The following is a 21246-nucleotide window of genomic DNA, read 5'->3' as shown; positions in this document are numbered from 1 at the left end:
GTTGAAGTAATGAAACCCACCAATGGGGTGGTTCGCTCATTCGCGAATAATGACTTGGCCGGGATGGCAAAAGTGCGACCTCATTTGGTCGCCCGTACATCCCATCGGACATAATAACACTTAACAAGGTTAGCATTAGTAGATGATAAATGGGCAAGCTTGGCAAGTTATAATGGGTGGCGGGGATGCGAAGGAACCTCATCTCTTTAATGAGGAGGAGGATGCTTAAGCGGGAGATAAGGTAAGTTTTTAGTTTTGTTATTGTCTGCTTATGTCCCAAGCAATTTAATTCTGTTAACCCCATAATGGGTGGAACTCTTATAGAGTTGCGTTAGTTTTTTTATTTCCTATATTAGTATGTTCTAACCTTGTTTTGCAGATGTTCCAGAATTTCACGCATTTCCATGGTATTTTTCTACTCTCTTTATTTAAATGCTTTGAGGACAAAGCATGCTTCTTGTTTAGGGGGGCATAGAAACACGTGTAATTAAGGCATCTGTTAGGATATAGATATCTATAATATGCATTTGTTTTCAAGTTAAAAATTTCAAAAATATAAATAAATAAGTTTATGCTATACACTTAGGAATATTGGTATTGTTTTCTTTCTATGCTCTTAACAATCTAGAAGTCTCAACGTAGCTTTTTGCATCGAATAATTGTTAGAAACTTAGGTTAATATGTAGGTAATAATCTTTGCATCTATCTATAAATATATTACATGAGTATCTATGATTGTTAGCGATAAGATTCGAAATCTAGGCTAGAGTACTTATTCTACAAATCATGTGAGAATATAGCCTAAAGCCTTATATGAATGAAACATTTGAGAAATGACACAAGGGAGAAGTATATTCGAATAGAGAAATCACACGTCCACTTGCTTGATCACTATGCCATATCCTAAGCGAGAATTTAGACCCTCTTTGGATCGATATAGCGAGTAAATTCAAACCTATGAATTATTTTCCGCTAGTAAGCCCCTCGAGCCTTTCCTTAGCCTTTCATAACCCACAAATCCTTTACCTATTACAAAAACAAAACAAATCAAAATAAAAAAAAATCAAAAAAAAAAAAAAAAAAAAAAAAAATCAACCTACCCAATTTAGAATAAGTCCGAGAATAGAATGAGGAAGAAGAAGAAGAGAAAACCGGTGTAAACAAAAGTTAGTTAATTGCTTCGGAAAATAAAGAAAAGAAGTTTCCATCCAAAGAAAAGAAAAATAAAAATAGAAATAAAATAAAAACTCCGAAAAAATTGAATAAAAGGAGTTAAAAGCCAAAGAAAAAGAAAAAAAATATAGCTAAGGATGGAAACAAAGTGTAGAAGCAAAAGTAAATAACAAGGTTTTCTCTAAGTTACATAATATGAAGACTCTACTATCTCAGACTTGTCCTTTTGAATATCCATTTCCTTCCTTCTTAAACCATCTCCTAATCCTCGCAACACCTAATAAAGACCTCTAGCTCAATTAGGAATAGGTTAGTGTGATAGTAAGTGGCAGATGTGTTTGATCGACTCGGCTTCCTTGTTGTCATTGAGATTGTAAGGTAAAGTGTGCCCTTGCGACTGGAGTAGCTTAAACTTGAGTAGAAAAATCGAGTGGTTTTCATCTTGACATTTATGTGAGGACCTACTTAAGGACGCTTATTCGAAGTTTTAGAAACGAACACGCTAGGCATTTCATAGTATTACTCATAGTATTTATATTTGTATCATAGATGATTGATTATTATGCATATATTAGCTTAGGTTTTTTACTTGGTTATTCTTATTCATTTGCTAGTGAGATGTATAGATAGTTGGGACATGAATGAGGAAACAATAGTTTTATTTCTTAGTCATTGTAGTATAGTTGAAGTTTGTGAGTACCTTCACTGGAAAATTCTCACGAGGCTATAACTTCGGCCCACTAGGGAACTCCTAGTGGTTTAAAGGCCTTGTTGTATATGGTCAATGCAATCACACTCAGCTAAACGAGAGTAGTTAGAACTCCATTTTTGGTCACTTATTCTAATTTCTCATCTTTGCTTGAGGACAAGCAAAATGCTGTTTGGGGGTGGTTTGATAAGAGCCCAAAATTGTAGTTTTAACCCTGTAACAGTCATACTTTTAGACCAATTATGTGAGTAATAATTAAGAGTTAACACTGATTACGTGTTTTTATACATTTCAGGTTTCAAAGTCCATTATGTGTAGAAATGTGCCACTTTAGCGAGATAAAAGAGCAAAGGTCGGTTATTAAGGAGTTCCGTGATTAAAGGCCAAGATTCAAGAAGACAAAGCCTTTCTAAAGCCCGGTCAAAAGCTGAAAAGTCAAAGTCAACGCGGGCAGAAACAGCACACAAGTCAGCAGAACTTCCGAAGGCCGTATCTTTGGACTCAAACCTCATAATGGGGCCTACCTTATGTCAAAACGACCGGCTCGGAAAGAGCTTTCCAATGGTCTAAGCCTTGATCCAATCAAAGGAGTAGAAGTGGACGAAAAGTCTGTTGAAGCCAACTGCAGCTGAAGAGGCCTTTCTAGACTGAAAGAATTGGGTTTTGGGCCTGATTCTCTAGCCCAAAACATGGCTCCAAGCCCATGCACGATTTTTGGATCTAAAAGTATAAAAACCAAAGCTTAACTCTTTGTTAATGGTAGCTAGTTAGACCTAAAACTATATAGAACTCTAGATCTAGTTTTCAGTAGAGTAATTAAGTTTAAGTTCCATTTCCAATTCTTGTTTTAGATTAAGTCTTTGAATCATTGTTCTTGATTGATTAGATAAATAAAATAGTTATTTCTGTCAATTTCGATTTTTATTATGTCAATTTATAGATCTAGTTTTAATTCTTGTTGATTATCATTTCGTAGTTTAAGTAGATTGAGGCATTGTTAGTTAAATTAGTTAAGTTAGAATTTTAATATGATGTGTAGTTATAATTCAATGGGAAATGATGGGTTGATGACTCAAGGCTAAAATCTCCATTAGAGGGGTTGATGAAGCTTTGATGAAAACTTAGTGGTATAGTGTAGAAGCATTGTAGAATCTATTCCACTCTAGAAGGTCGTGATTCGCCATGAGAATGGGTGGACGACCTCACATGCTAGTTAGTATTTGGTAGAAATGCCATGAACACTAGGGATTAGAACTCGAAATTCTTGCCGTAAGAACGTAAGAATCAAGATACAAGAATCTATGCTAGGTTATTAAGTTAGATTCGAGATGGATTCAATTCCCCTCTAATCCTTTATCTATATTCAAAAACAATCATATTTCCATAGCATTCGTAGTTTAAATTCAACATAATCAATTTCATATTGTATCGTAGTATAACACCCTTCGTAAATCTCTCATTAGACTTAAGACCGATTAATTAGATTAGAAAACATTCCATGCTAGAGAACTAGGAGTGGAACGAATTTGTTACTCCACTCTATTTCGATAGAATTGAGAGTAGAATCTTTGATAAATATAGACACGTAAATAGTTTTAGTTTACTTACGTTTTGAGTTCATCGTTCATTTCGTAGGTAAACTATCTTTTTATCATTTATCAGCAGCCAAATCAACCAGGTTCATTTTTTTCAGATGAACCCGACTTGAAGATGTACGACCCTCACCAGTACTAGGTCGTTACTCAGACTCAGTTCGGGCCCTCTAAGCCCACTCTGACTCAATCACTTCGGAATGCCTTTTGAGATTAGGCTTCCAGAACGAAGTGGGAGCATCACCCTCCCCACCAGCACTTCCAGCACCCTCATCTCCAGAAGAGAAGGAAGTGGACACAGAATGATCTACATCACTGGAGGAGAAGTGGTTGGATGCAGAGCGTGCCACATCCCCTAGCTCAGAACGTTAGGACGCCAAACGATTTGCGTCACCCAACTCAGATGACAAACGATTTGCATCACCCAACTCAAAGCGTCTAGATTGTGTCACCCCTCCAACCATTCTCACCACCCCAGAACGGCTATCACTAGCACCTCCAGCCCTTTTCCCTCCAGAAACAGGTGCTTTCTTTTGGCTCTCCCTCTCTATGGTAGATTCTGAGCTAGAATCAGAGATAACAATCGCAGCTTTGCGAGCCCTAGCCTTTTGCTTCAGCCTCTTACGGTTGATATTCTCTCCTCCGCGGCTCTTAAAATAATGCACAACCTCCCCCAACAATGTTTGTTTCTCCTCCAAGCTCAAACAAGCAAACCTTTCAATAACACCGAACTTAGTACGAGAGTGAATATTGATCTCTGCAAAAACAAACCAAATAAATCATAACGTCCAAATTATGATATACCATACACACATTACGACCTAAAACCAACGACCTACCAGGCAACTTTATAACCCTATTTTCAATCTCCAAACCAGGAGGACAATATCTACCCGCAGGCAACAACGGCCTACAACTCCAGTCTTCCTTACTCACCCCCATGATAACAGGAGACTTCCCCTTAAAGACATGAAAACCGAAATTCATAGCACCCGACCTCCTCACAACAAAGTGCTCCATCACATCCGATAAATAGATGTTATAACCCCTATCATTCAACAAGTCCAACACATGGAGAATCCTCCAGCTGTTCCCCACGAACTGACAAGGGGCTTTCCCCAAAAATTTCAACACCTCCACAGTAAGACGGGAAAAAGGCAACATCATCCCAGCCTTCAACTGTCCATAGCAAACAACTACTCCTCCACCCCAAGGAACATAGTCACTATGAAACAAATTCCTCTATCCCCTCAAGTCATACATAACCAAGTCGGACTCCACCCAGCCAAATTCATCCCTCAAAACTGCATAGCAATCCTCCGACCTAGGCTTCCTCACATCCACCATCTCCAACGATGAAGACGATGAAGCCTTATCACCACTACACACCCTCTCCTCAACTTCTTTATCACTTACCGTTCTCTCTCTCCATTCATCAACTTCCACCTTACTACTCAAGCTATCGCTGGTAGCAGACATTACGAGATCTAAAATTAATGAAAGAGAAAGAATTGCAAGATCAAAAGACACACTTGATACCGAAAAAGGACAAAGTTTTTTTGTTTCTCTCTTTTCTTTTTTCTTTCGCTCTGGGTTTTTTCCTTTTGTCTAGAATGAGAACTGAGCAAGTGGAATCCCAAAGTCAAAAACCCCTCAACTGCCCCAAACCTCGAGAACACAAAAACGTTTCGTGTTCCCAAAACCTAAATCATTAAGCGCCCATAAATCACCATAATTTCAGGCCCACGAATCTAGCCCAAACAGTTCCCGCACATTCCCCAAAACCTAAATTCAAAACAAAACAGCTGTCAAACACGTATTTTCAAATCTTTACTTTTTAACCGTGCTTTCTCCACGCAATAGTTGTCCAAAGAACAAATAAAAAATAAAGGGGGTTATGTAAGTACCTTCCGTTCCACACTACAGTACACATGTCCACATAACAGGTTATCCTCCTTCAGGTCGTCCAACACCATCAGACCTTACCCAACGACCCAACACCCAGGTCGTCTGAAGCATCAGTTACAGCCATTTATGGAAGGATATCAACTAGCGCAATCTCGGAGCTCAATCAACACCACAGTCAAGGAAATATTAACTTTGTAACAGCACATTAACGGCGAATCATCAAGATAGCACACAAGGTGGATCTACACTTCATAACAGTCCAAAGCAAATATGGACACACAACATCTACACCTATAAATAGAGAGAGATGAACTACGTAAGGCTTGATTCAAGTTTAGCCCGAGAAACTTGATACGTAGGCAACTCTTATCCCAAGAAGAGTTCAACCATTCCCAATTCTCTAGATCATCAGGTCGTTGTCCAGTAAACACAACATCTACAGTTTGTATTATTTTTTCATAAATAAAATTGTAAAAATAAAAATAAAAACGTTATATACTTATATATCAAAGTTTTAAATGTAAAATATATAGCCGAATTTTAAAGGAATGCATTCGTATTATACCTGTTTAAAACACGTATATTGTATTTTTGCCATTAGCGTTTTATTGGATCGAATATTTAAAAGTATTATTATTAACCATTTTGAATCTTTGGCGAATAATTTCCGTATCGAACTTTTGCCGTCTATGAATTTACTAGCTATGGCATGCTAGCTACGAGAGTTGTTAATATCTACAACAGAGATTTTAGGTTTGCACCCTTTGAAAGTCGCCTTGCTTTTGCAATTGGTACTAAGGTACTCCACAGCTTCAACTTACATTTGGTGCAAACCAATTAATGACATATAAGGGTTGGGCGCATGGGAACGTAACTTATGTTTCCCCATTAAAGCAGACTTGTTTTTTGGATAGTGCATGGAATTGGAAACAAGTTAGAATTAGGAATCATCACCCACGTTTGGGATTAGATTTTGGTTTCTCCAAAAGGTTTATGTACTAGTTTAAGGTGAGATGCGATTACATAGATCGAATTATTATTTTGTGGTAATCCAAGAGAGAAGTGCGACTTGGGAAATAAAATAGAAGTTGGGAACTTATTGGAATAGATTCAACAAGAAGGCCCAATTTCAAGGAAAAGGAAGTCTAGAGGACACTGTTTTTTGTGAGTAACTCACAAGGACAAATTCTAGCAATTAGTAACCCACGAACCCACGATTTCAAATTTAGTAACCCTCAAGGACAAAATAAGTTGGCCTGGCCCATTTACTTTTTTTAAATGCCAATTATACCCTTCCGTGAAATTGACCATTTTTTTAAAATACCAATTTAACCCCTCCGTGTTATATTTAAAGCAGAGAAATTTTCAAACTCATAAACTACTTTACACTACGCGTTGCATTTTTAGTGGAGAGCGAAGATCGCGACACCAGGTTTCAATCTAAAAAGGTTTGTTCTATATGATTTCAATATGAGGTCCAATAATCTATAAACTTAAACTTGAAATCGTATACTTAAAATTGAAATCATATGTTGACGATATACTTAAACTTGAAATCGTATTTTGAAATCATAAAATGTTATGATTTGTATACCCTCAACATACAATTGTTGAGATTGTTTATGATTGATGGTTTTTATGCTATCGGCTTTGTTTTGATTGAGGTTGTTTTATTATTTCGATTTTTCTTTTTTTTTATATCAGATCTGTTTTAGGAATGTTTATGTTTTCTTCGTTCATAGTTTAATTTGGTATGAAGATGTATTGTTCATAGTCTAGAATGGGTATGAATACTCATTGAACAAATAATATGAACACTTATTGTTCATAGTCTAGTTGAGTATGAACAATGTATGTTCATACCTCTCTGAAGCATTGTGAATGATCATAGTAGTATGTGTACTATGAACATTTAATGTTCATGGTGAACAATCAATGTTCATACCTAGTACGTGTACTATGAACATTCAATGTTCATGGTGAACACTTATTGTTCATAGTCTAGTTCATACCTCTCTGAAGCATTGCGAATGATCATAGTATTTCGTTTTTATTGTGTACATCTCCTGAATTACATTTTTATTGTGTTTTTGTGGGTTGTTATACATGGAATTTAGTGTGATTGGAGTTTTTTGCTATAATGGCGGTACTTTGTCCTTTCGTTTTAGGTTGGATTCTTCGATTGATATTGTTACGCGCAAGGTGTGTGATAAGTGGCCTAATTTGGGATTAAGGAGTTTTTCTATGTGTTTCTTCCGTGATGCAAAAGAGAATTTGATTGAAACGGATGGGGATTTGCGATCCTTGGCTTGCTATTATTATGGCATGAAGATTGCAACTGTGGAGATTAAAGTAAATGTGGGTATGAGTTCAATGAGTAGTTGTAGTGGTACAAGTACATCAAGTTCATTAGGTTCATCGAGTTGTTTAATTGGTGGTGAGGTTGTTGCTCATAAACCTTACAAGTCTGATTTTTGGTGGCGTAACTTTGATGGTGGTGTTGGGCAGAGATTTGCTTTAGGTGCTCTTGAGTTTAGATGTAAATTGATAAAGTACTCTATTGTGAGTGGTTACAAGTATGAGTTGATCAAGAATGATGATTTTAGAGTGACTACGGTTTGTCAGAAGAAGAATGAGCTAAATTGTCAATGGTGTATCCACTCTTGGGAGAGTTGTGGTTATTTTGAAATTAAGAAGATTAATCTCACACACACTTGTAGTTTTGCAGTTAAAGAATATGACCATCCACCTCTCACTTCTTATCTTGTGAAGACTCATATTCTTGATTTTGCAAGAGATAAACCAGATTTGACATTTGGAGATATTAATGCTTTATATACTCGTGAGTACGGGCTTAGTATTTCAAAGCACATAGCTTATGCAGGTAAGATAGAAGTTGGCACTAAAGGAGTTGTATGGTGATGGTGCGCTGTCTTACAATAACCTGTTGTGGTATACGAAGGAGTTGAAAAGAAGAGATCCTGGGAATATTGTTGAACTTGAAGTTAACAAGGAGAGTGGGAAGTTTGAGAGGGTGTTTGTTGCTTTGAATCAAGTATTCATGGTTTTAAGTTTTGCCGCCCGATGGTGTATTTGGATGGAACATTCTTGAAATCTGATTACAAAGAGTGCTTGTTAGCTGCTACTGCAAAAAATGGAGATCAAGGTATTCTCCTAATTTTACTACTTGCATTTTATTAGTTTTAATTTTGTGTTCATAACTGTTTTGGAGTATGAACACTCAATGTTCATACACTTTGTATCATATAACACTGATGCTTCAAGGTATCTCATATATGAACAATCAATGTTCATACACTATGTATCACATAACACTGATGCTTCAAGTTATCTCATATTTTGTTTTTTTTGTTTTTTTAAGAATTGTTCCCTCTTGTTGTTGGTGTTGTTAACATTGAAAATGATTCCAATTGGTATTGGTTTCTTGATATGTTTAAGAAGGCTTTTGGGTATGAGTGGAGGTATACGTTTTTTAGTGATAGGCATTATGGTTTGCTTGTCAACATTCCTATTGTATTTCCTAATTCCTATCACTCTTTTTGCTTATGGCATATGGAGAACAACCTTAAAACATGTTTGTCGAAGTCATGTGGTATGACAAAAGTGTTGATTACATTATTTAAGAAATGTACTTATGCTGTCACACGTGAGAAATTTGAGGAACACATGGCTGAATTCAAGGAAATTGGTGGAGATGCAATTTCTAACTTTCTTAATAGGGCGCCTTATGAGTACTGGGCTAATGCGTACTTCTGTGGGGCCCGATATAGTGAGATGTGCTCTTCCTTGGCGGAGTGCTTCAACAGCTAGATAGATAAAGAGCGGCATCTTCCCATCACAGCCATGTTAGATGGAATTCGGATGAAGATAATGAAGATGGCGTCTGCCCGGAGGATGGAATGCAAGAATTGGAAAAGTTTTCTTTGTCCTAAAATTGAAGCAAAGTTTCTTGAGAGGACCGAGAAGGCTCGTTCTGTGACTGTGACAAAGTCAGATGATCATGTATTTGAAGTTGATACGGAGAAGCATAAGCATCGGGTTGAGTTGCTTAGGAGAGACTGTACTTGCAACAAATGGGGCATAGACGGTTTTCCTTGCCGTCATGAGATTGCTAGTATTCATTGCAAACAGGAGTCGGTGTATTCATACATTGAAGATGCATTTTGCTCCACTTATTTCAGTAGCACCTACTCTCATGGCATAACTGCAATTAGCCGTAACGAGATCTGTTCGGATGGTTCTGATGAAGTGCGAATTCTCCCAACAGATGTGAAGAAGCATCCAGGTAGACCACGAGTTAAGAGGATTGAGAGTGCGGGTGCTATGCGTTATACTGCCCACAAGTGCAGAAAATGCCACAGTACCAACCGACATGACCGAAAGAATTGCCAAGGGGAAACTGTTGATGTGTTAACTACTGATATGGAAATCTAGAGGAAGGGTTAAGTAACCTAGTGGCGATATGGTATCAAGGTCTTGCCAATTATTCTAGGTGGGAAGCACTAATCAGGCTGTTTAATGTTTTGTATGAATAATATATTGATTGACTGATTGATATTAATACAATTTTCATATGTTTTTTATATTAGGTTGTTTAATGTTCTAGGTGGAATATATTTTAAAGTTTCATATGATTTATATTATTCATTTCATTAATGTTATTGAGATATGATTTTTATATTTGTTCATACCTACTGGAGTATGAACAAATATTGTTCATACCTAGTGTACTATGAACATTCAATGTTCATACCTAGTATGTGTACTATAAACATTCAATGTTCATGGTGAACAATCAATATTCATACCTAGTACGTGTACTATGAACATTCAATGTTCATGGTGAACAATCAATGTTCATATATGGTGTACTATGAATATGATTTGTTCATACTTAGCAATCACTGTTCATACACTAACAATCGTTATTGGACTATAAACATTCAATATTCATACACTAACAGGTATGAATAATGAATGTTCATACATTGAGGTATGAACAATCAATGTTCATACCTACTGGAGTATGAACAAATATTGATCATACATGATAATTAATAAAGAATAACAATAAGAGAACACATGATAAACATCAATAATAGTTCATACATTTTGTCATTGTTTTACTGTGAATCACCACTAATGCACATTCATACACGACAAAAAATATTGTTTTGTCATTGTGTACCAAAAAACCACTCAAAAAGAACACATTTCACTTTGAATCACCGCGTCAAAATATATTGTTCATACATTAAACTCTCCTTTTCTTAACGCCTCCTGGAACTCATGATCTTCCTTTGTCCAGCTTCTTGGGTTATCAGAAAGCAATCCACATGCAAGTTCTGGGCGCATATTGTGTACTTCGGTTTCAGTAGTTACATCACAAAAATCCCAACAACCTTCTTCATAAAGAATTTGCATCATTTTGCAAACATGAACGCCGCAATCAACGCTGCAATTTAGAGAATACAGATCTCAGGTAAATTATTGTTTTCTGTATGTCTAGAAGTCTCCAAGAATGTCAATGAATAATTACGTGCTTACCTATTGTGTTGTTGTGGACATTTTCAAGGCATTATTCTTCCTTTATTACTGAGGTTGTGGATTTCCTTCTTCTCCATTTGGATCCGACTGTTGATAAGATCAACCAGTCCTTTCCTCTGCAAAATAAAAGGAAGTTACTAATTTTACTACTTACAGTTTATTAGTTTTAATTTTGTGTTTGGTCATGAACAATCAATGTTCATACACTCTGTATCACATAACACTGATGCTTCAAGTTATCTCATATATGAACAATCAATGTTCATATATGAATAATCAAAATAAAAAGAAGTTATTTCATTATATTTTAAGAAAAAAAATTTCATGTCAGTTAAGTGTTTTATGTTGAACTCACCAGATCTTTCGCAACTTAGAGCAATTTTTTTTTTGGTGATTAGCGAGTTGAAATGCATCCATTGCTCCTGTTTTCCCTCTCTCAACTCTATTACAAGAAGTGTCCAATGTCTATCTGAATGAATAGGAATAGCCAAGAATTTTGCAGAAAAGTCGATGCTCTACACTATTTTTTCCAAGCCTCCTTCTTCATCTAACATTTTCTGTGTCAATGATTGCATGAAATAGTAAGAATGTGACAACATCTACAATATAGAAATGAAATAGAATTTTGTAATAAATAATTTACCTTTATGTTGGAAGTGATTAGACAAGTTTCATTTTTTCCATGGTTCTTTTCTTGAAGGTGTTTAGACCACCAGTCGATAACCTGTTGCATTACATATTTCATGAACAATGAGTATTCATAGTCCAATTTTAGTATGAACAAAGAATGTTCATACCTCATGACTATGAACATTGATTGTTCATAGTACAGTATGGACTATGAACAATGAGTGTTCATAGTCCAATTTTAGTATGAACAAAGAATGTTCATACCTCATGACTATGAACATTGATTGTTCATAGTCCAATTTTAGTATGAACAAAATTTACCTGAAAATCAATTTCCATATCAAACAGAAGGTCTTCAACTAGAACACCTTGTACTTGTAAATTTCCATCTGACAACTTGTCTGTGTCTTTCTTCTAATCCCTTATAGTAGGGACTCGTCTTAGGGTCTTTGAGTGGTCTACTCTCAATATCATCACCAAGAATTTGCTTGCCAGTATCAACTTTCTTTCTTTTCCCCTTGCCTTCAGCAGTGTATTCCTTGCCAATAGGCTAGGCTTAGTTTTCCTTGCTTTATTTTCCTTGATTCTCTTTACTAGTGAACAAGTCCGCTCTGCTCCCTTACCCCCCTCAACATCCTTCTCTTCACCTTTATTTGTATCTCCCTCCTTGTCTGGAGGAGACAATGTAAGACATAATTCGAATGATGGAGGTTCAAAATCTCGCAGGAGCTTCACTTGTTGCACTTCAACCAGGGGGACTTCATCAAGTTAAGGTTGCAATTCATCATCGGCAGCTGTATCCCCCTCTTCACCTTTATCTGTATCTCCCTCCTTGTCTGGAGGAGACAATGTAAGACATAATTCAGATGATGGAGCTCCGCTGGAGTTTCACTTGTTGCACTTCAGCCAGGGGGACTTCATCAGGTTGAGGTTGCAATTCATCTTTGTCAGTTGTATCCCCCTCTTGCCTTTCCTTTAAAATCTCCTTTAAGTTTTTTATTTCTTTTTGGCGATCAAGAAGTTGTTTCTCAAGTGTGGCAATTTTGGCCAACAGTTCTTTGTTCTCCACTCTAAGTGCTTCATCCATTCCTAAAGTAGGCTGGACTTCATGATCTGTACTTTTGACTAAATCAATGTACATGTCACGAAGTAACTCCCTTTCAGCCTCCGTTGCTGCTTCAGCATCGACAACGATTTGAGATGCAACGACTTTAGTAATCAGAGTCTTCCAAAACGCATCAAACAAGGTCTTTAAATTCCACCTCGCACACCTGGGGAATTTACTTTCATGGTTATGTACCTTATTAATGACTAGAGAGTGTTCACAAAACCAAAACTGCAACGCACGAGACGAAAGCCATATTATTAGTTCACACACCAATAAAACCCAAAGGACTATGAACATTCAATGTTCATACCCAAGGACTATGAATATTGAATGTTCATACCTACCAATTGAAAAAAAATTAAGGAGAAACAATACCATAAACATTATCGTGCAGCCATTGATCGTCAGTTTCTTCTTTTCTTTCCTGTCTTTGTGCTCTCTAGCTACATCAATTAGGTCATTGTGGATAGCTGTTGGCCAAGACAACTTTCTCAATGTATCCAAGTTGTCAACAGCATTTACCAATGGCCACATGATTCTGTAGTTGGCATTTGTGAAGAAGCAAGTTGTCAGCATGAAGAGAGACAGCAGCCTTGCAAAATCTTCAGCTGCGTTTTGCTCTTCTGGGTCGTCCAAGGTCCTCTGTATTCCATCTTCTATATGAACCTTGGTATATCGGATGGTCTCATCACCAAAGTACTTCAAAATGAACCTAGTTTTTCGTTCATCATCTCCGACAATCCAGTTTAGCTGCACCATTGTCTCGGTCACAGGCATTCCAAACATTAGGCTGACCTCTTGTACAGTGAGCTTGGCAAGCTTTTTTCCAATCTTAAATGCCTTCTCAGGTACAGTGAAATTGTCCAGAATATAAAATATTTCATTGTTGGGTTTGTTTCTTTCTACAATAATGTTGTTGGACAATGCATCAAACATGTACCGAAACGGCGTCTTCTTCATTTCATGGAGATGTTTTTCTGGAATGCCTCTCTTCTTGAGTTTTCTTACAAGACTTATCATAAAAGACAAGGTACTTCGCAGCTAAGTTACCTTATTTTCCTCCTCTTCCTTTTTTTCCTCCTTTTCCTCTCTCGTCTTTCTTGGTTACTATTTCCTTTACCTTCTTGCCCTTTCCTTTTTTAGTATCCTTCCTTGGCGACTTTATTTTTTTAGCAACAAATTGATCGGCATCAGTGGTCGGCACTGCCTTCCTTTTCTTCCGTCTATAGAGTAAGTTCTGCAAATTAATAAAAGCCCTATATCAAAATTAAAAAATTAGGAAAGTATAAACATAATTTTTGTTGATATGATACATAAAATTAATAAACAGGTATGAACATTCAATGTTCATATGTAGTGTACTATGAACATTCAATATTCATACACTAACAGAAACATTATATTTAGTATGAACATTCAATGTTCATACACTAACAGGTATGAACATTGAATATTCATACACTAATATTTCCTACCATGCAACATGCATGCAGAAACTAACATTCACTAACATAGGAAACAGAGTTATGAACTATCATTGCAAAAAAAAATCATTGTTCATACCTTTATTAGTACCTCGTCTTCTTGTTCTTTTCTCAACTCTTGTTCATCTGTTTTGTCATCATCATCCTCAGTAGTTTCTCCTCCTCCTTGTTCCTCCATAAAATCATCCACCATAATATTGTCAATAATAGATGATATTTGTTGGATGTGTTTTTACAATAAACTTGGTTTTCAAATCTAGGATTCGTGCAATTTTCCGTTTCGTACAAGTTCTCGTCGGTTTCCAATGGTGAGTTTGACAATTTTACTGGTTTTGATTTTGATTTTGTTGTATTGTTTGATTTAAGTAAGAAAAGATCTAGGGTTTGGTTTGCAGTCTTTGCGCTCTTTTTTTCAAAATGTATGAAACTAAAAGCGTAAAAGCCTCTTTTTTTTTGCAGTCCTTAGGCAAACGGGAGTCACTTAAGATTCTTCTATTTCACGATCCTGTGCTCCGTATTCTTTCCTTTAGTAGCAAGTTTCTGGGTAGGATTGATACCCTTATCTGCTCTTCCCATGCTTTCCCCCCCTTTTTTTAGTAGCTTTCTTCTCTACAACACTCACAATCTACTAAATCTCGTTTTATCATGGGTGATCAATCAACCATCCCCCCCCCCCCCCCCCACCCCTGTAGAACCCTCTCTTGGTTCTCACAGACATCACAACCCCTCTTGGAGTTCTCTTTTCCAAAATGAAGCGAGCTCTTCATCTAATCCTGATATCTTTATTGCGTAGATTTTCTTATGAACTGGTGGAGGGAGTTGCTGAGATCCCTAACAACATAGTGCATCAAGGTGTCGACTTTTGGAGCGAATATGTGGTGGGTTTCTTCATTGGAAAAAGACTGCCATTTCTATTTGTAAAGAACACACTGAGCAAAATTTGGAAGCTTAAAGGGGATTTCTCTATTTCCACTGACAAAGAACTATATTACTTCAAGTTCAACGTGGAAGAAGATAGGAGAAAGGTTCTAGATGTAGAGCCAATATTTCTCGTAGGTAAACTGTTTGTTATAGCATAGTGGACCCAGGAAGTTGAAGCTCAGAAGAATGAAATAAAATCCCTTCCTATTTGGGTAAAACTAATGGATCTACCAAAAGAGTTGTGGACTGATGATGGTCTGGGGTTTGTGGCAAGCCTGGTGGGGGAGCCTAAGAGAATGGATGAGCAAACTAAACGGAAACAAAGGCTTAACTATGCAAAGGTCCGCGTGGTAGTTCCCATAGACTTTGATTTTAGAACTAAAGTTAAAGTTAAAATGCGGGGAAAAGAGGTAACTATAAAGCTGGAATATCCGTGGGTTCCTATTTCATGTGCTTTATGCAAAAAATATGGTCACAAGGAGAACAAATGTCCGGAGAAACCCACCCAAGTTTGGGTAAGAAAGAGTACACCGCAAGAAGTAAATAGAGGTTTGAATGTAGGTTCTACATCTAGGGAAATACCAAGTCCAGTGGAGGAAACACCAATAGATCTGGAGGTTGAAGAGGGACAGGGGGTTTTTCAGGAACAAGATAGAGCTACAGAGAATAGTCAAGCTATAGTGGTATGGAATAACAATGCTGTAAGGGAGAATCTTGAAATGCTGTAAGTACGATTAACGCAAGCTTGGTGAATGCAGCGAATACGGGTACTGAATGGGCAGTAGTAAATAGATCAATCAAAGGTACAGAGAAGGTAAGGGAAGCAGAAAAAGGGAATAGGATTACTTCTCTTCCCCAACTACCCAATTAATAGCCGAGAAAGAAATATGTACGAAGGGTTAGTTGCTGAAAATGAGGAGGTAGATGATATGGATGACCTATCGAGTTATGAGGAAGAAATGTTTAATGACCACTTGCCTAAAACAAGCCGAGGCATGAAAACGTCTTAGGAGGATTGGTTAAGCTCAAAAGCCAAAAAGAAGCAAAAAGAATTCAAGAACGTTCTTCGGGAGAAATTGAGCCTACTCTCGCAATGATGAAGAAGGTAAAGTCACTAACCAAAAACAAAAAGAGGTATCTTGAAGATTATACAAAAGAGTTTTGGGACGACACTATGGGACTCACATATGTGTGTTGTGCTTGTGGGTGTTTTTTCTGTGACTATGAGAAAACGCAACTTCATCTTAGGAAAGATCATCCTAAGATAGTCAAGCAATTGAAGGCTAAAAACTAGGAGATCAAATAAGATGATTCCTATGAGTACTTGCTTGTGGTATGTGTAATGTCATTTGTGTGAGGGCTTCATGCCTGTTGTAGTCTTTGTATGCTCCCTTTGTCTTTGATTGGGGCTTGTGGATTGAAGGCAGATGGTCCCTCAGGCTATGGTTGATGGGGTTCTTGATTGTGGTTTTATGCGGTGTAGGGAGAAATCCCAAGTGTTTTAGGTTTGATGCCTTAGGTTATGTGTACCTCCTTCTAATGACCATACTCTTAGGGAGGGTATGTAATGCTTCTCTATGTGCAATAAACAGGTGGGGGTCTGCCTTAACCCCAGCAAAATCTTCAAAAAAAAAAGCGTAAAAGCAAGAAATGATGGACACGTAACTCTCAAAAGCGAAACCGCTTTTGAGGGTAATTATGTCTTTTCACATGTATGCGCAAGTATGAACATTCGTTCATACCCAAGGACTATGAACATCGAATGTTCATACCCAAGGATTATGAACATTCAATGTTCATACCCAATTAATGTCCATTCCCAAGGACTATGAACATTCAATGTTCATACTAAATACACCGGGCCGTTTCGTCTGGGCAGGGCCGTTAATTATTTTGCGTCAGGGGTATACTTGACATTTCATCTACCTGATCCGTTTTTTATTTCGCGTCAAGGTTATACTTGACCTTTCATCTATCCGGTCCTTGTGAGTTACGGAAAAAAAAAAAAAGGTGTCCTTCAGAGTTACTTTTTCGGCAGTTTTGTCCTTGAGAGTCACTCCCTGTAGATTCAATTTCTCAAACTATTGCGCTTTTACACAACTGTCCTTATATAATAACTTCAACGGGCCATGTTACTCATGTAAGTTTCAAGTCTGCTGAAGGGCAATAAGGGAAGTAAAAACTGCCACCGAAATTGGGCATTGCTCGGTGATTATACAGTATAATAAGGTTTCTCTTTGCTGCCATTGCCTACCTTGTGAGAATATAGAACTTGTAACTGGTTTTGATTTCTGAACAGTGGTTCCTTTTTTTCTCAGTAGGCGCCAATGGGGAGAAGAAAACAAATGGAAGATGCTGAAAACGGAACAGAATCGTCTGAAGAAGAGATATTAAGAAGCAGAAAAAAGACAAGTGGAATCAAGATGAGCAAAAGCAAGCAGCCTCGAACTATAAAAAAAAGAAGAAGAAGCTCTACTCCAACCGAATCAGATTCGAGTTCATCAGGAACTGAGGACGAAAGAAATAGGCGTAAAAAGAGGAAGATTACTGAAAAAGAAATTAAAGAGTACATGATAAAGAAAGCTAAGAAAAAAGTAAATCGTGTTGCAAAGAAGATGAAGGCCCGCCACGGACATGACGCCCATGTTTGGGGTAAGAAGATAGAGCGTGATATTTCTCAAGTACTAGTTGGCAAATTCTCTTACAGAGCTGCGAGAAAGAAACAGAAAGAAATAGATGCTGAAATTGAAAAAGGGGAAAAGATGAAGAAGGAAAGGGAGATTGAGAAGGCACGATGTGAAGACGAAATTGCACTGTTGGCTAGGGAGCGCGCTAGGGCCGAATTCCAGGATTGGGAAAAGAAAGAAGAGGAGTTTTATTTTGATCAAAGCAAGAAGAGGTCAGAAATTAGATTGCGCCAAGGACGTGCTAACCTATTGATATTCTCTCCAAACTGGTTCACGTCTTAGATGATGTTGAGGTCGAGGTAGAGGATCCCGACGAGCTCTTTCAGGGTTTAACAATAAGAGAGATGGAAGAGCTTCGTGCTGACATAAAAATGCATCTGGATTTTGACAGGGCAACACCAACACATATATGGGAGGCAGCGCTGGTTGTTTGTGACTGGGAGCTAGCTGAAGCCCAGAAAAGATATGCTCTGGATCGTGCTAGGCTACGTGCTGAACGAAGGCGTTTTTATCCGAGCATTGAAGCTGAGGTTAATAAAGAGCTGCAAGGGAAAACTCACAAGGAGCTAGAGCTGTTGCAGTCTCATTGAAAATAAGATGCATTCTGGCACAGCCCTAGCGGACTGCTGGGAGGCTCATCTGAAACGCCTTCACATCTACAAGGCAAAGGCTTGTCTGAAGGAGATTCACAACAAGCACTTACGTGGGCATCTCCACCGTCTTGAACATCCTCTCGAGAGGAAAAGGTACTCTGAATCAGATTATGAATCAAAAACTACAGCGGAGGAAACTTTTGATGATCTAGAAAATGATCGACCGTATTCTCCTGTTTCGTTTTCTCCTGAATTGCTGCATGGTGCAGAAAATGAAGAAGCGATCTACCCTGAAGTTGACAGGATTGAGCTGGAACAGAAACGTGTAATTGTATTAGGAAACCAGAAGAGGCGACTTCAAAAAGCTTTGGCATCAAAACCAACTCCTCCAGAAGATAACATGGACTTGAAGGCTATGAAAGGCATGGGAGCAATGGAGAAAGGGGATGCTCTTTTTGGCTCTGGGACTGAAGCAAACATGGAATCACATGTCTACTGGTGGCATGACCAATACCGTCCGAGAAAGCCCAAGTATTTCAATCGTGTTCACACTGGCTATGAATGGAATAAACACAACCAAACCCATTATGACCATGACAATCCTCCTCCAAGTATGGTGCAAGGTTATAAGTTTAACATCTTCTATCCAGATCTAGTAGACAAATCAAAGGCTCCTGAAGTAATATTAGAGAAAGATGGGTGCAATAACCAGACATGCGTAATTAGATTTCATGCAGTCCCTCCATATGAGGACATTGCTTTTCGCATCGTCAACAAGTATTGGGAATATTCACGCAAGAAAGGTTTTAAATGCACTTTCGAAAGTGGCATTCTGCATGTCAACGTCAGTCGCTATCGATATCGCAGATGAAAATTATTGTCTTCAGGTATCTGTAACTCTGTAAGGAAGCGCAACAGTGCATGCTTCATCGAGGCCTTCCATTGGTATATGCCTGATCACCCTACGGATTCCTCTTATTATTTAGTTGTGGTCTATGCTTGATAGTTGATACAACATGTAACCAGTTTTACTAATCAAATTGTTTACTTATTATCAAAAAGAAAAGTAGCTACTCAGTGTTACTTTGACCATGAAATTAAAGCCACAAAATCTTCTAATTAACTGTACTTATCAAAAAGAAAAGCAGCTACTCAGTGTTATTTTGACCATGAAATTAAAGCCACAAAATCTTCTAATAAATCACAATTGTAGATTCCCAATTAACTAAATGGTTGCAGTCTCAATTTACTAATCCTAACAATTATAGTATACTGAGAGTGACTCTCATGGACAAATTGGACGAAAAAATCACTCTCAAAAGTAACTTTTTTTAATCACTCACATAGACCGGGTAGATGAAAGGTCAAGTATACTTTAATAGATTAACAGACCAGTGTGTTCTGTGCTCTATTATACTTTTGATGCAAAATAAAAAACGGCTCGGAGTGATAAAAAAGTCAAGTTTACCTTGATGCCCGACCCAACCGAAACGACCTGGTATATATAGTATCATTATTCATATACTTCAATATGAACTATGAACAATCATTTTTCATACTTCAACATAATGTATGATTAGCAAAAACACCTATTTTGGTATGAACATTAATTCATTGTTCATCTCTCCAATAGATATGAACAATCACTGTTTATATCTATTTGTATATGAACAATTAATGTTCATACCTTAACATAATGTATGATCAGTGAGAACACCTATTGGAGTAATCAACATGAGTTATGAACTCCTCAACATGATATATGATCAGTGAGAACACCTATTAGAGTCCTATTTGGAGCATAAACAATCACTATTCATATCTTAACATGAGCAATGAACAATCAAACAATGATTGTCTCATTGGGCACAACAAAACGATAGAAGGGTAAAATCGGAACAAAATATATTTAAGATCCAGGATATTTGTCCTTATGGGTTAGTTTCACCCAAAAATTAGTTTTTCGGATTATTTACACCCGAAAATTGTCCTTCATTGATTTTGAAAAAGGATTGTCCCACATTAGGGATGTAAATGGGGCGGGTTTGTCATCCCCGACTTCAATTTCACTCTCCATACCCGCCTCATCCCCACTTAAGAGGTAATCGGGGATTCCCAATACCCGCCCCACCCCCCATTAACCAATTTACCAAACAAAATTTATACTTATATTCACATTTTTTTTTTTGCACGCAAGTAAGGAAATTTATTAATGAAATGAATTGTCAAAGACAATACAAGTTACATTCTTTTTCATCTAAATCAATAGTAGGTCCTAAAGGGACTTTCTATCTTAGTAACAAAGTCTGGTCTACTAGTGCTCCATACTGAAGTGTCGGGCAATAAGGTGGATTATCCCTTCCTTGCTGCTGCATCTGCACTAAAGTTGCCTTCTCTCCAAACATGGGATAGCTTCCAATATTGTAAAAATGCAATTGTTCGCTTCCATCTCGCTCTAAACATCTATGGAATTGCATCGCCATTGAAGGCCTTTACAGCAACTTCCGAGTCAGCTTCAATCCAAATGCAACCCCTATTCATCTCCACTGCTTTCTCGGCTGCCATGACTATGACTATGCATTCGGCATGATAACTATCTACCCGATCGAGACCTACAGCAAGAACCCCAACCACAGCTATTAAATTCTTATTCCGGCATACTATACCAGCCCCGCCATTACTGGGAACTCCTTGGACTGATCCATCGGTGTTACATTTGATGACATTTCCCACTGGAGCAATCCAGTGCACTTATTGGATCAACTGCGTTAGGGCACTTTTCACCTGTACATCAAGCCTATCAAGAATGTGAAATTCTTTTATGTCATTGTGTTTGATGACATTTCCCACTGGAGCAACCCAGTGCACTTCTT

The 21246-nt window shown here is 37.6% G+C and overlaps 1 protein-coding gene, 1 long non-coding RNA gene and 1 pseudogene across 2 annotated transcripts; 2 read left to right on the top strand and 1 right to left on the bottom strand.

Annotated features, from left to right (window-relative positions):
* The first annotated feature begins 9279 nt into the window (after positions 1-9279).
* Positions 9280-9837, top strand: LOC147496685 (uncharacterized). Its single transcript, XM_086562634.1, has one exon. It carries the CDS (start codon positions 9280-9282, stop codon positions 9835-9837), a length of 558 nt encoding a protein of 185 aa, XP_086418760.1.
* Positions 9838-10474: 637 nt separating this feature from the next.
* LOC147496684 (uncharacterized) lies at positions 10475-11507 on the bottom strand. Its single transcript, XR_015194858.1, has 3 exons — positions 11306-11507; positions 10951-11066; positions 10475-10858 (listed from the first exon to the last, which is right to left on the bottom strand). It is a non-coding gene; the product is annotated as an uncharacterized LOC147496684 (long non-coding RNA).
* Positions 11508-17009: 5502 nt separating this feature from the next.
* LOC147496683 (splicing factor Cactin pseudogene) lies at positions 17010-19420 on the top strand (annotated as a pseudogene).
* The last annotated feature ends 1826 nt before the right edge of the window (positions 19421-21246 follow it).

Source organism: Coptis chinensis, chromosome 5 (genome assembly GCF_015680905.1).
Source record: "Coptis chinensis isolate HL-2020 chromosome 5, ASM1568090v1, whole genome shotgun sequence".
Classification (NCBI taxonomy): domain Eukaryota; kingdom Viridiplantae; phylum Streptophyta; class Magnoliopsida; order Ranunculales; family Ranunculaceae; genus Coptis; species Coptis chinensis.
The sequence above is the reverse complement of the archived record's forward strand: the minus strand, read 5'-3'. Positions and strand labels throughout refer to the sequence as shown.